Source organism: Pan troglodytes, chromosome 11, assembly GCF_028858775.2.
Source record: "Pan troglodytes isolate AG18354 chromosome 11, NHGRI_mPanTro3-v2.0_pri, whole genome shotgun sequence".
In the NCBI taxonomy this organism is placed as follows: Eukaryota; Metazoa; Chordata; class Mammalia; order Primates; family Hominidae; genus Pan; species Pan troglodytes.
The window spans coordinates 25110688-25124693 of record NC_072409.2 but is presented as its reverse complement, the minus strand read 5'-3'; the positions used below and the strand labels follow the sequence as shown (position 1 = coordinate 25124693).

The 14006-nt window shown below is 44.8% G+C and overlaps 1 protein-coding gene across 6 annotated transcripts in view; it reads right to left on the bottom strand.

Moving 5' to 3' along the window:
- The window catches only part of WDR31 (WD repeat domain 31), a 28935-nt gene that overhangs the window by 6169 nt on the left and 8760 nt on the right, over positions 1 to 14006 (bottom strand). For 2 of the 6 annotated variants that reach the window (XM_009457114.5, XM_009457115.5), the window contains 7 exons: positions 12473 to 12616; positions 11550 to 11682; positions 9453 to 9527; positions 3631 to 3775; positions 3431 to 3531; positions 2131 to 2198; positions 977 to 1118 (listed from right to left, as the gene is read on the bottom strand). In XM_009457114.5, coding sequence (XP_009455389.1) covers positions 977 to 1118; positions 2131 to 2198; positions 3431 to 3531; positions 3631 to 3775; positions 9453 to 9527; positions 11550 to 11682; positions 12473 to 12588 — 780 coding nt within the window. In that variant the 5' untranslated portion in view covers positions 12589 to 12616. The remainder of the gene's footprint in view (positions 1 to 976; positions 1119 to 2130; positions 2199 to 3430; positions 3532 to 3630; positions 3776 to 9452; positions 9528 to 11549; positions 11683 to 12472; positions 12617 to 14006) is intronic. The other 4 variants (XM_063787590.1, XM_063787591.1, XM_009457116.5 and 1 more) reach the window with 3 other exon arrangements.

Genomic DNA, 14006 nt, shown 5'->3' with positions numbered 1-14006 from the left:
AATCTACCATTTACTAGGGATGTGGTCTTGTGCAAGAGATGTCAACTTGCCATGCCTCTATTTCCTTGTCTGTGAAATGGGAATTATAATAGTACCTAACTCATGGGGTTGTTTTTAAGGATTAAATGAGATATTACATGTAATGTGCTCATCCCAGTGCCCAGCACACAAGAAATGTTCAATAAAATAGGGGCATAATTGTTCTGTTTGAATACTAGATAACCCTTTTAATGGATATTCTACAATTATGAATCTAAGGTGCTTTGGAGGAGCCTAGGCAATCTATTCCAAAATTAAATGTAAGGAAGGTACATGAGTAAGGGATGGAGTAGGCCCTGGACCAACACTAGAGCTCCAAATTTCCTAAAAAGCTTGAGCTTCTTTTACTGTGGCCACGCCTATAATGGGAATAAATCTGGTTCTTCAAACAGTCCCTCCCCTCTCTAAGCTCTGCTGGGAGTAGAGACATCAGCAGGCTGGTTCTGTGTTTAGCTCCTCCCCATCTTGACTCTCATCCCATTCCTCTTTCCTACTACCAATTCAGAGAGCCCTAAGTTGATGAATGTTTCTTTTATTTTCTTTATTTTTTTGAGATGGGGTCTCCCTTGTTGCCCAGGCTGGCCTCAAACTCCTAGGCTCAGTTGATCCTCCCACCTCAGCCTCTGAATAGCTTGGACTACAGGCACATGCCACCATGCCCAGCTAACTTTTTATTTTTTTATAGAGACAGGGTCTTGCTCTGTTGCCCAAGCTAGTCTCAAACTCCTGGGCTCAATTAATCCTCCCACCTTGGCCTCCCCTATGAATGTTTCTCAAATGAAGCAACTGGAATGCAAAGGATCACTCACAGTATGCTTTTGAAAGAGGCCTGAGCCATTAGCAAAGCCCGCCTGTGTAGCACAGCTACAGGCATGAGGCCAGAGTAAGTGATCTGTTCATCAGCAACCAGATACCTGGACCTCACACAGTCTCCTACCGTGGCTTCACAGCCTTCTCCTCCAAAGCCATTGCTGCAGGAGATACACTTGTGTCCATCCACACTGACTTCACAGTAGGTCTGAATGTGCTGCTTTGCAGGAAACATATGAGCTACCTGCAGCCCCCGACTGTCCCATAATCTGAAAGAGATTAGGGCAGGAAATTAGCTTGTAGTAAATGTGGCTGAAATACACCCGTATTGTCCCACTACCATAAAAGTCTTGGCTCTTTGCTGCGTAGGCCAGTCAGATTGGAATGGCATGATTTACCTAAAAACGTCAGCATGAACCAGATTAATCTCTGAGACTCTAAAGTTGGCAGGAAGTAACCAAATTGAATGACATCTGAGTTCTTTCTATTTTGAGATCAGTTAATAGAAATTGAGACCAAGCATCTTAATTGTATAAGTTAATTTGTTAATTTGGTCCTTTGAGACACTGCTTTCTGTGGACAAAAGGATATCTCTGTGCCTGTGACTTAAATTTTTAAAAAGATACTTATTATGATATGGGAGATCAGTCATCATTCAGAATTAGTTACAAAAGATTTACATACAGGTCATGGCCAGCCTTGGCTATGGGGTCCACTGGGGAGTGTTTTGTTTTGCTTCTTATTTCATTTTTACCTCTTTACCCCATTCCTACCATTTTCTAAGGAGAATCTCTTCTGAGATCCAAAGTTTCTAGTTATCCTCTCCGGTCTAAGAACTATTGGCTTTACTGACTCCCCTGATGCTGATTTCAACCCTGCTTCCCCAGGGAGGGCTTCAGCTGAAGGCTGGGTGACTGAGAACACCAGGAGCCATGCAGGGGTAGCAAGGAGAGCCAGGCAGCCCAACAGGGTGGGACAAGCAAGTGACTGATTCTGGGGTTAATCTGAACACGTTCACACAGCAGGAGCTGGCTGAATCAGATGCTTTGGAACCATCCAAAACAGGGGCTTTTACTTGGCCTGATCTCATGACACACAACCTCTACCTTAATGATCCATGGGGCCAGAGCAGAGAGGCCCCAGCACCAGTGAAGGGCAGAGGAACAGAAGGCTCTGGGAAGGGCAGAGCAATGTGGAGAATCAGAGTGGGAATGGAGCCATGTATGCATGGGAGCCACAAACCTCACAAGAAACACTTTCACAGCTGCTCAGTAAGCCCACCTGAGGGTTTTATCTTCAGAGGTCTGTAGTATGTATGGTTCTCTGGGGACCCAGCACAGGTGAGTGACCTAGAAAAAGCAAAATGTTCAGAACTTCTCCACACCAAGTCATTCCTCTGCTGTAATTCCTGTCAAATGTGCTAACTAGCATCACTGTGCCTCTTCTCAAGGATTCTGAACTAGCAAATTCATTTACAGGCATCTTAGGTTTTGCAGATACCTATCAGTCATGCTCTACCTGCATCTCCTAGGTTATCAGCAGCAAGATAACAGCTGGGCCAGTTGTGAGCACCAGAATACATGCAGGCACCCTAAGAGTGCCTGAAACCCCACCTGTGTGGCAGATAGAACAGTCCCTGTTGTAAGGTGGGTTCACTGAAACTCTAGCCCCAACACCTCATGGGGATCAGGAAGAGCATTCATGTTTCTCTTTATCCCTGCAGGTCCCTGCTGGATAAGCATAAAATAGTTTCCAAAATAACCCAAAATAACAGGATTTTCTTTTCTTCCAGTAACCTCCACCAATATAGAGGGCATGGGGCAAGCATATCTGACCATTGGCAGTCATCTTCAAAATTAGAAAAGATGACTGGGACTGAAATTTGACAACCACTAAAAGAACATCTAGTATGGGTCAGACACAATGACAGGTATTTCACATCTAGTATCTGAATTCATCCTCTGAAGAACCTTAGCAGGTGATAGAGTTCTCCCCATTTTATAAATGAAGACACAGACACTCTAAGAGCTTAAGTAACTTCCTTGAGATAACATAACTGGTAAGTAATAGATCCATGATTTTAACCTGAGTATAACTGACTCCAAAGGCTCTCCAATTTATACCAGTCTGCTACTAGAAAACAACTGGTCCTTCAAAAGCAATGCAAATTCTACATAAAGCAAAAGGTAATGCTTATTTCTCCACATGATGTTACACATATGAACATACAATAAGCATAAGCTGTGAGGTCCTGGAAGACAGGAACTATGTTCTTGGTCACCAACCCTGTTCCTAGCACAGTGTCTGGCCCACAGAAGAAACAGAATAATGAAAGAAATAATGAAGACACCATTTTAAATTCCAATATAAGTGAGTAAAATCATTGTCTGGAGCAGAAGACTCAAGGGACCATCTAATCTAATAACCCTGAGAGGCCAGGGTCTCACAGCAGGTTAGGGGACAGCAGTTGGGACCCAGGCTCTAATTTCTGCTCATGGGCCTCCTGATTTATCTCCCGAGTCTTTCCTTCACCCCATGCTCCTTTCTGCTGCCCTGTTCTGTACCAAGTTTGAGTTCATACCACGTTCCTGGAGACAGACGCTCTTTCCACACTCTGTCCTGTCACCACATCCCACAGAAGCAGGGTGTTGTCCCGAGAGCCAGTGCACAGCTGTGATGAGTCTTTGGAAACAATGGTGAGAAGACAGCCTGTGAGTGGGGACCTGAACGGGGCTTTTCAGAAAGCACAAAGGCATTGGGAAGAGGTCCGCTTTGTTTTACCTGGACTCACAGCCAATCCGGTGACCACCATGGCATGGCCACACAATTGCTGCCTTGGTTGTGAGGAACCGTGCAAGTCCCACATCATGACCATCCTGTCACGAGAGGCACTGAAGAACTGGCTGGATTTGGGAATACAGGCTACCTGCTCAGGGAAAAAACAACAACACTGAAATAGCTCTGGTATGCTAGTTGGACTGGACTTTAATTGGGGGAAAGATGAGTCTGCATAACTCCCTCCCCACACACACCTCTTTTTTTTTTTTTGAGACGGAGTCTCACTTTGTCACCCAGGCTGGAGTGCAGTGGCGTGATCTCAGCTCACTGCAACCTCCACTTCCCGGGTTCAAGTGATTCTCCTGCCTCAGCCTCCCCGGTGGCTGGGATTACAGGCGCCAGCCACCACGCCCAGCTAATTTTTGCATTTTTAGTAGAGACAGGGTTTCACCATGTTGGCCAGGCTGGTCTCCAACTCGTGACCTCAGGTGAGCCACCCACCTCGGCCTCCCAAAGTACTGGGATTACAGGCGTGAGCCACCGTGCCCGGCCCCCACACACACTTCTCAAAAGAGTAATACCTAAGCTTGAAATCTATGAATGCACAGCATGGGCCAGTCTGAATTTCCACCTTTATCAATGTTGTGCTACCTTTCCTTTATGTAGCAGATTTCCTCCTGTCCTTCAGGGTAAGGTTAAAAATCTCACCTCCTCAGATCATGTCACCTTGGTGAGGATGTATCCCCTCTTGGGCTTCCTATAGAACTTCCTCCTGTGGGATTCCTTTTGCACTTGATCATCACCACACCCCAAAAATGGATGCTGTACTGTTATGACAGGTGATTCTGTTATACTTACGAAGAATTTGAAGTGAATCTCTGTTCCATTTTATGCTTTTTACCTTGAATACAACTTTGCTTGATATTATTATCATCCCAACTCCTGCTCTGTTTGTTTACATTTGCCTGATATATCCTTGCTGACCTACTCTTCCTGTTCTGATCTCTTCCATCGTGTTTCTTTTTTTTTGGAATTGTGGTAAATATACATAAAACTTACCATTTTAACCATTTTTAAGTGTACAACTCAGTGGCAACAAGTACATTCATTGTTGTGTAACCATCACCACTATCATCTCTAGAACTTTTTCATCATCCCAAACTGAAACTCTACAACCTTTAAACAATTACTCTCCATTTTCCTCTCCCCGCAGCCGCTGGCACCCACCATTATTCTACTTTCTGTCTCTATGGACTTGACTATTCTAGGTACCTCATATAAGCAGAATCATACCATATTTGTCCTTTTGTGTCCGGCTCTTACTTAGCATAATGTTTTCAGGGTTCAGCCATGTTGTAACATGTATCAGAATTTCATTCTTTTTTTTTTTTTTTTGAGACAGGGTCTTGCTCTGTCACCCAGACTGCAGTGCAGGGACCTGGTCTCGGTTCACTGCAACCTTCCCTTCCCGGGCTCAAGCAATCCACTTGCCTCAGCCTCCTGAATAGCTGGGACTATAAGTGTGTGCCACCATACCTGACTAATTTTTGTATTTTCTGTAGAGACAGGGTTTTGCCATGTTGCTCAGGCTGGCCTCGAACTCCCGGGCTCAAGTGATCTACCTGCCTGGGCCTCCCACAATGCTGGGTTTACAAGCATGAGCCACTGTGCTTGGCCTATTTCATTCCTTTTTAAGGCTGAAAAATAGCCCACTGTATGTATATTACCGCATTTTGTTTATCCATGAATCTGTCAAAGGACATTTGGGTTGTTTCCAGCTTTTGGCTATTATAAACAATGCTGCTATATATATATGTGTGTGCGTGTGTGTGTGTGTGTACAAATATCTGTTCTATATTTACTGTTTTACTTTCAATCTTAAAGCTGTTTTGCATTAGATATGTCTTATTTTTTTTTTATTTATTGAGACACAGTCTCACTCTGTCACCCAGGCTGGAGTGCAATGGTTTGATCTCTGCTCACTGCAACCTCTGCCTCCCAGGTTCAAGCAATTCTCCTGTCTCAGCCTCCTGCATAGCTGGGATTACAGGTGTGTGCCACCATGCCTGGCTAATTCTTATTTTTTTTAATTTTTAGTAGACATGGAGTTTTGCCATGTTGGCCAGGCTGGTCTTGAATTCCTGACCTCAAGTGATCCACCCGCCTTGGCCTCCTAAACTGCTGGGATTACAGGCATGAGCCATCATGCCCAGCCTAGATATGTCTCTTTTAAACAATGTACAGGTGGCTTTAGTTTTTAACTCAGTAAGAGTACTGCCTTTCAATAAGTGAATTTATCCCAATTACATTTACTGCTATCATATATATGTTTGATCTTGTTCCTTCCATCTTTTCTGTTGGTTTTTGAAAAACACTTTGTCATATTTTCATTGTCTTCTTTTTCTATAAAATTGTATATTTGTTTTTAGAGTTATTTTTCCCTTTATATTTTTAATTTAAATAATATGGCACTTAAGTTCTTCTCATGATACCTCTGTATATGTATTAATATCTTTAAACTCATATTCTCAATGTATTAATTTCAGAAAGAAAACAGAATCTCCTGTAAGGAAATTTTTTTTTTCTTTAATTAGCACAATTATATTACTTCTGGCTCGTTCCCACTTTTGTAAGTACTCTCTTGGATTTTTATCTAGTCTATTATCATATTATTAATATTTTGTATTTTATACATATAAATTTTTAAAAGAATTAAAACAATTACATTTCTTCTCATAGCCCTCGTTTTGACAATTCTTTAGACATAATTCTGTGTTTAATTGGATTGAAGGCTCATACAGTGAATTCAGTTTGGAACTTCTTTAATATTCATTGGCTTTATTATTCATCATTCATTCACATTCTTTATTTTTTATTTTTTATTTTTTGAGATGGAGTTTCCCTCTTGTTGCCCAGGCTGGAGTGCAATGGTGTGATCTCGGCTCACCACAACCTCTGCCTCCCGGGTTCAAGTGATTCTCCTGCCTCAGCCTCTTGAGTAGCTGGGTTTACAGGCATGCACCACCACACCTGGCTAATTTTTTATTTTTAGTAGAGACGGGTTTCTCCACGTTGGTCAGGCTGGTCTTGAACTCCTGACCTCAGGTGATCCGCCCGCCTTGGCCTCCCAAAATGCTGGGATTACAGGCGTGAGCCACCGCACCTGGCCCATTCATATTCTTTAATAATATACCTTCAACTATATTATTGAGGAATGCTTTGCATATGGCAAGATTTTACAAATTTAAGAAAGTCTTCCCATTGCCTTTACACATGAACAACACTCTCCGCACATACAGATTCTTTTTCTTTCTTCCTTTCCTTTCCTTTTTCTTTCTCTTTCTTTCTTTCCTTCTTTCCGTCCTTCTTTCTTTCTTTTTCTTTTTCTCTCTTCTTTCTCTCTCTCTCTCTTCCCTCCCTCCTTCTTTCTTTCTGACTGGGTCTCGCTATGTCACCCAGGCTGGGGTGCAATGGCACAACTATAGCTCACTGCAGCCTCCATCTCCCTGGCTTAAACGATCCTCTTGCCTTAGCCTCCCAAGTAGCTTTGACTATAGGTATGCACCACTATGACCACCGAATGTATTTGTATTTTTATTTGTAGTAGAGACAGGTCTTGCTATGTTGCCCAGGCTGGTCTTGAACTCCTGAGCTCAAGCAATCCTCCTACCTCAGCTTCCCAAAGTGTTGGGATTTTAGGAATGAGCTACCCTGCCTGGCCAATTTTTACTTTTTAATAATATTTTTTCCTCAAATCTTTTCTCTCCCAGATAATTCTTCTATTGTCTTACTTTTTTTTTTGAGACAAAGATCTTGCTCTGTCGCCAAGGCTGGATGCAGTGAAATCATCACAGCTCACTATGGCTTCAACCTCATGGACTCAAGCGATCCTTCCACATCAGCTTCCTGAGTAGCTGGGACTATAGGTGCGCACAACTACATCCAACTAATTTTTTAATTTTTTGTGGAGATGGGGTCTCATTATGTTGCCCAGGATGGTCTCAAATTCTTGGGCTCAAGCAATCCTCCTGCCTTGCCTTGCCAAAGTGCCAGCATTACAGGCATGAGCCACTGCACCTGGCTTGTCTTATTTTTTCAATTTCTTGTTTCATAGAGTACATGTTCTCTTAATTTATAGAGAGTAAAAAGCATTAATCAAATTTTATCTTTGCTTCTTGAGTAGTTCTTCCTTCAAAGTGTATTTTCATCTGACATTAGCTTGTTATATGTATATTTAAAAAAATCTAGGCATATAGGCCTCACTTTGGATCCTTTCTGCTTATTAATCTTTTCATCTTTGAATGAGGATAAGTCCAATTTTTGGCAGTAAATCCAATAAGGCTTGATACATGCTCAAGTGTTACATGCAGACACACACACACACATGCATGTGCACACACACACAAGTGCATGCACACACACTCACACACAGTCAATTCTCTCTCACTTTCTTTCCTTTTAGTCCAAGGTCTACTATAACTTGACTTGTCATGCTGAATATTGATGGTTGATTATGTCTTGATTTGTCATCCTGAATATTGATGGCTGATTATGTCTTGTCTAAATAGCTGAGACTACAGGTGTGCACCACCATGCCTGGCTAATTTTTTTTATTTTTGGTCAAGATGGGGTCTTGCTATGTCCCAGGCTGGTTTTAAACTCCCGGCCTCAGGCGAATCACTTGAGATCAGGAGTTGGAGACCAGCCTGGCCAACATAGCAAAACCCCATCTCTACTATAAATATAAAAATTAGCCGGGTGTGGTGGCACATGTCTGTAATCCCACTTACTTCGGCGGCCAAGGCAGAATAGCTTGAACCTGCGAGATGGAGGTTGCAGTGAGCTTTGATCACACGACGGGGAGAGTGAGACTCTATCTCAAAAAACAAAACAAAAAATTCCTGGCCTCAAATGATCCTCCTGCCTCAGCCTCCCAAAGCACTGGGATTACAGGTATGAGCCACCATGCCTGGCCAGTCCTTCAGCATTTTAGGGTGACCAGAAGAAGGAGAAGCAAGCTGGCAGCAGTCTCAATTTTGTTACATTGTCTTGTTTTACTGGTAAACAATCTATATCTTTAGTCCTCATCTTTCTAAATAAAGGGCTGTTGGAAGGACCATTCAGGACCAGCTCTTTTAGTGACATCTGCACTCTGCCAAATATCTGGGGATAAGTGCATTACAGCATGGTGTTCTCTATCAGTCTAGTTCAGAACACAATGTATCTGGCAAGCAAATATCATATTCTGTGCTATGGGATTGTGGCTGATGCCTAGTTTCATTATAAATGAAGTGTGTATCTTAATTTTTGGTTCATTTAGGCGGACTTCAGAGTGGGGAATTATATAAATTGGCATTCTCTATCATTTTTGCTGGAAGCTCACTCTGGTCTGTAATGCTATCTAACAAATTAATTTTTATTTCATTGTTATTGAATGTTCATTAAATGTCCCCAACTAGACTAGAAGGTTGCTGAGCACAGGGATTTTGTCACTTTCCTAGCTATGGTAAGCACAGGGTAAGCCCAAGCCTTCAGTACTGTACTTGTTGAGTCAGGATAGGTCAAGTGTTGTTATCAGCTGTGTTCTGTTTACTACCTGTGCTATTAAGGGCTTAATGACAAAAGAAAAATTGTGTTCGATATGCCTGTAACAACAACTAAGTGAATGGTTTGCTCTGTTTCTCCTGAAGTAGGATTTCACAGCATCAAACAAACCTTTGCATTTTTCCTTAAGACCAAAGATTCAATCACTCTTAATATCTATAACTATTAGCTATCCTTTATTCAGTTCCAGATTGCCTTCATAATAATCATTTGAAAATTACCTTGGTGATCTCATGTTCATGTCCTTTGAACCTTTTCATCACATTTCCAGTTTTCCAATTATAGGCCACAACTGTCTGAAGAGAGTGAAGATTGTAGTTTCATTACTCAATTCTTGTTAAAGTGACACTAGCCTCTACTGCATTCTCACCTTACTTTCTCCCTCCTCACTCACTCCCTCTCCATTCAGGAACTTGCTCAAAGCATTAGGGGTTCCCTGTTGTGGCCGTCCCTCCTCACGTGTCCCTCCTTTGAGTTTCTTTTCTTTCCTCCTGGTTGTTCTCCGTCTCCCTCCGACACTGGACCACTGCTCTAAACTTACTGATGGGTTTGGGCTAACATTCCCCAAGGAGAACTGATTCCCCTGGAGGTTCTGACTGTAGATGGTGAAGGAGAATTCCACATAGGGTTAGATTTGTTTTCCCTATCGTACTGTATTTTTTTGTTGTGGTTTTTTTTTTTTTTAATTTACCATTTCAAGCTGGGCGCGGTGGCTCATGCCTGTAATCCCAGCATTTTGGGAGGCCAAGGCGGGCAGATCACCTGAGGTCGGGAGTTTGAGACCAGACTGACCAACATGGAGAAACCCCATCTCTACTAAAAATACAAAATAAGCCAGGTGTGGTGGCACATGCCTGTAATCCCAGCTACTAAGGAGGCTGAGGCAGGAGAATTGCTTGAACCTGGGAGGTGGAGATTGCAGTGAGCCACCCTGCCTGGCCTAGATTTTAAGACAAAATACTGCCAATTAAACTATGATACTTCGATGCATCCTGATTTCAGAAGTGTTAAAATGTGAAAAGTGAAAACAGGGCCAGGCACAGTGGCGCACGCCTGTAATCCCAGCACTTTGGGAGGCTGAGGCGGGCAGATCACCTGAGGTCGGGAGTTCGAGAGCAGCCTGACCAACATGGAGAAACCCCATCTCTACTAAAAAAAATAAAATACAAAATTAGCCGAGTGTGGTGGCACATGCCTGTAATCCCAGCTACTTGGGAAGCTGAGGCTGGAGAATCCCTTGAACCCAGGAGGTGGAGGTTGTGGTGAGCTGAGATGGCGCCATTGCACTCCAGCCTGGGCAACAAGAGCAAAACTCTGTCTCAAATAATAATAATATAATAAAAATAAAATAAAATGTGAAAACATGCATCTTAGAACCAGTGGAATGCAGTATGCAAATGGAATTTGAAGATTCTAAAAGGCTATTGAAAATGAGAGACATTATTATTTTTTGAGACAGAGTCTCACTCTGTCACCCAGGCTGGAGGACAGTGGCCCGATCTCGGCTTACTGCAACCTCCACTTCCCAGGTTCTAGCAATTCTTGAGCCTCAGCCTCCCAAGTAGCTGGGATTACAGGCAAGCGCCACCATGCCCAGCTAATTTTTGTATTTTTAGTAGAGATGGGGCTTCGCCATGTTGTCCAGGCTGGTCTTTAGCTCCTGTCCTCAAGTGATCCGCCTGCCTTGGCCTCCCAAAGTGCTGGGATTATAGGTGTGAGCCACCACACCCGGCCCATTATTAGTATTATTCACTACAAAAAGAATTAGCAGTTGTACTACCAGTATCCCAGCTGTGAGGGCTATGATAGATCCTAATATGAAGGAGAGAAATGTGAGAATGGGAGGAAGGAGGACAAAAACACAGGGAGGAATCATGATGCATACCAGTGTAGAGAGCATAAAAGAAGAGATTAGACAGTTCCTTTTGCTGACAATTAACTCCTGTGTCTCCATGTAGGTGTAACATGGGATTGGTGGTAAGTATAATCTTTGCCATTTATAGAAAGCATGTGGGTGGTCAGGCATAGTGTTAAGGATCTCACCTACGTTCTTTGATTTAATCTTTAATAACCACCTGTGAGGTGGCATTATTATTCCCACTTAACAGATAAGACTGAAACTCAAAAAAATTTAAAGACTTGTCCAAACGAATGGGAAGTGGCCAAGCAGGGATTTAAATCCAGTCTTTCTAACTCTAAAGCCCATATTTTTACACTTGTCAACCCTGCTCCAGAAATGCAAATCCTAGACTTCCTTTCAAAATATCTTCCTTTCCCTGCAATAAAGTTCATTTCCCGGGAAACACTGCAAACCCCACCTTATCTTTCCCTCCAGAGACACAAAGGTCTGAGTTCAAAGCAGCCACGACAGAGACGGTATCCATGTGAGCTGGGCTATACTCTTGAAAAGCTTTAGTTTGAATTCTCTCTTCTATAATTTCATCAGGCCTGCTAAAAAGAGTATAGAAAATGAGAGACCCAATGGCATGGGAGTGGATGGGGGTGGGGTGGGGTGGGGTAAGGAGAAGAATGTGGGTTAAGAAGGCAATTCAGGCCAGACTAAGGAGAAATATTTAAAAAGGAGAAGAGAAGGGAGACCCATTTACATTGTCAGCAATGGTATTATTTACTCTGAAAATGTGCAGAATGACTGAAGGACTGGAATCTGATAAAGGGAGATCCTGAAGCCAAGAAGCCAGGAGTCTTTCTTTGCTCACACTAGCAATTAATCCTGAAGATTTAGGGCCCCTCTGTGTATGGGTGCAGACACTAGCTAATAAACTTGACTGTTTCTTTCTTTTGAGACAGAGTCTCACTCTGTTGCCCAGACTGGAGTGCAGTGGCGCACATGGCTCACTGCAGCCTTGACTTCCTGGGCTCAAGCAATCCTCCCACCTCAGCCTCCCAAGTAGCTGGGACTACAGGCTCATGCCATTATGCCCAGCTAATTTTTGTATTTTTTGTAGAGATGGGGTTTCGCCATGTTGCCAAGGCTGGTCTCAAACTACTGAGCTCAAGCAATCTGTCCCCCTTGGGCTCCCAAAGCGCTGGGATTACAGGTGTGAGACAGCACACCCAGCCCTGACTGTTTCTTATCCAAAAGAAAACACACTAAACTATTCAGGGAAGGCCAACTATTCAGGGAAGGCCATCAATATTCGCCCTGGGCCTTCTCTTTCTTTAGTGGAGAGTTTTAATGGGGCATGATAAAACCTGGGCTCCCAGGGGAGGATTGCAGTACCCGTATTTATAAGTGCTGTGTTTGAGTTTGCTTTGCTGTTTCCCCATCACGACACAAAACCTAAACGAAACCTTCTGTGGAGGAGCTTGTTTCAGTTGGCACCTGAGTAGCAGCATCCCTTGTGGCTGCTGGAAGTTGTGTTCCCTGTTTAATAAAAAGAAGAATACATGTTGTTAATTTTGTTAGGCACAATAGTATGATGTTGAAAATAAATCCTTTTTTAGACTAATTAATTGTATGCTTTTGCTTTTCCTCCTCACCCTGCTTCACACTTACAGCCCTGAGGTTGCAGATACACAAAAACAAAACTGATTTTAAAAAAGACTAAGAAGTCCTGTAATAAGTAAAACACAGAATTGCCATACGGTCCAGCCATTCTAATCCTGGGTTTAAGGCCAAAAACACAGAAACAGATGTTCACACAAAAATTTGTGCACAAGATCTATCGAGTGCTCCTGCTCCCTCTCCCTCTCCCTCTCCCTCGCCCCATGGTCTCCCTCTCCCCATGGTCTCCCTCTCCCTCTCTTTCCACGGTCTCCCTCTCATGCCGAGCCAAAGCTGGACTGTACTGCTGCCATCTCGGCTCACTGCAGCCTCCCTGCCTCATTCTCCTGCCTCAGCCTGCGGAGTGCCTGCAATTGCAGGCGCGCGCCGCCACGCCTGACTGGTTTTCGTATTTTTTTGGTGGAGATGGGGTTTCCCTGTGTTGGCCGGGCTGGTCTCCAGCTCCTAACCGCGAGTGATCTGCCAGCCTCGGCCTCCCGAGGTGCCGGGATTGCAGACGGAGTCTGGTTCACTCAGTGCTCAATGGCGCCCAGGCTGGAGTGCAGTGGCGTGATCTCGGCTCGCTACAACCTCCACCTCCCAGCCGCCTGCCTTGGCCTCCCAAAGTGCTGAGATTGCAGCCTCTGCCCAGCCACCACCCCGTCTGGGAAGTGAGGAGCCTCTCTGCCTGGCCGTCCATCGTCTGGGATGTGAGGAGCCCCTCTGCCTGGCTGCCCAGTCTGGAAAGTGAGGAGCGTCTCTGCCCAGCCACCATCCCATCTGGGAAGTGAGGAGCACCTCTTCCCGGCCGCCATCACATCTAGGAAGTGAGGAGCGTCTCTGCCCGGCTGCCCATCGTCTGGGATGTGGGGAGCGCCTCTGCCCCGCCGCCCCGTCTGGGATGTGAGGAGCGCCTCTGCCCGGCCGCCACCCCGTCTGGGAGGTGAGGAGCGTCTCTGCCCGGCCGCCCCGTCTGAGAAGTGAGGAGACCCTCCGCCCGGCAGCCGCCCCATATGAGAAGTGAGGAGCCTCTCTGCCCGGCAGCCACCCCGTCTGGGAAGTGAGGAGCGTCTCCGCCCAGCAGCCACCCCGTCTGGGAGGGAGGTGGGGGGGGGGGTCAGCCCCCCGCCAGGCCAGCCGCCCCATCCGGGAGGGAGGTGGGGGGGTCAGCCCCCCAACCGGCCAGCCGCCCCGTCCGGGAGGTGAGGGGCGCCTCTGCCCGGCCGCCCCTACTGGGAAGTGAGGAGCCCTCCGCCCGGCCAGCCGCCCC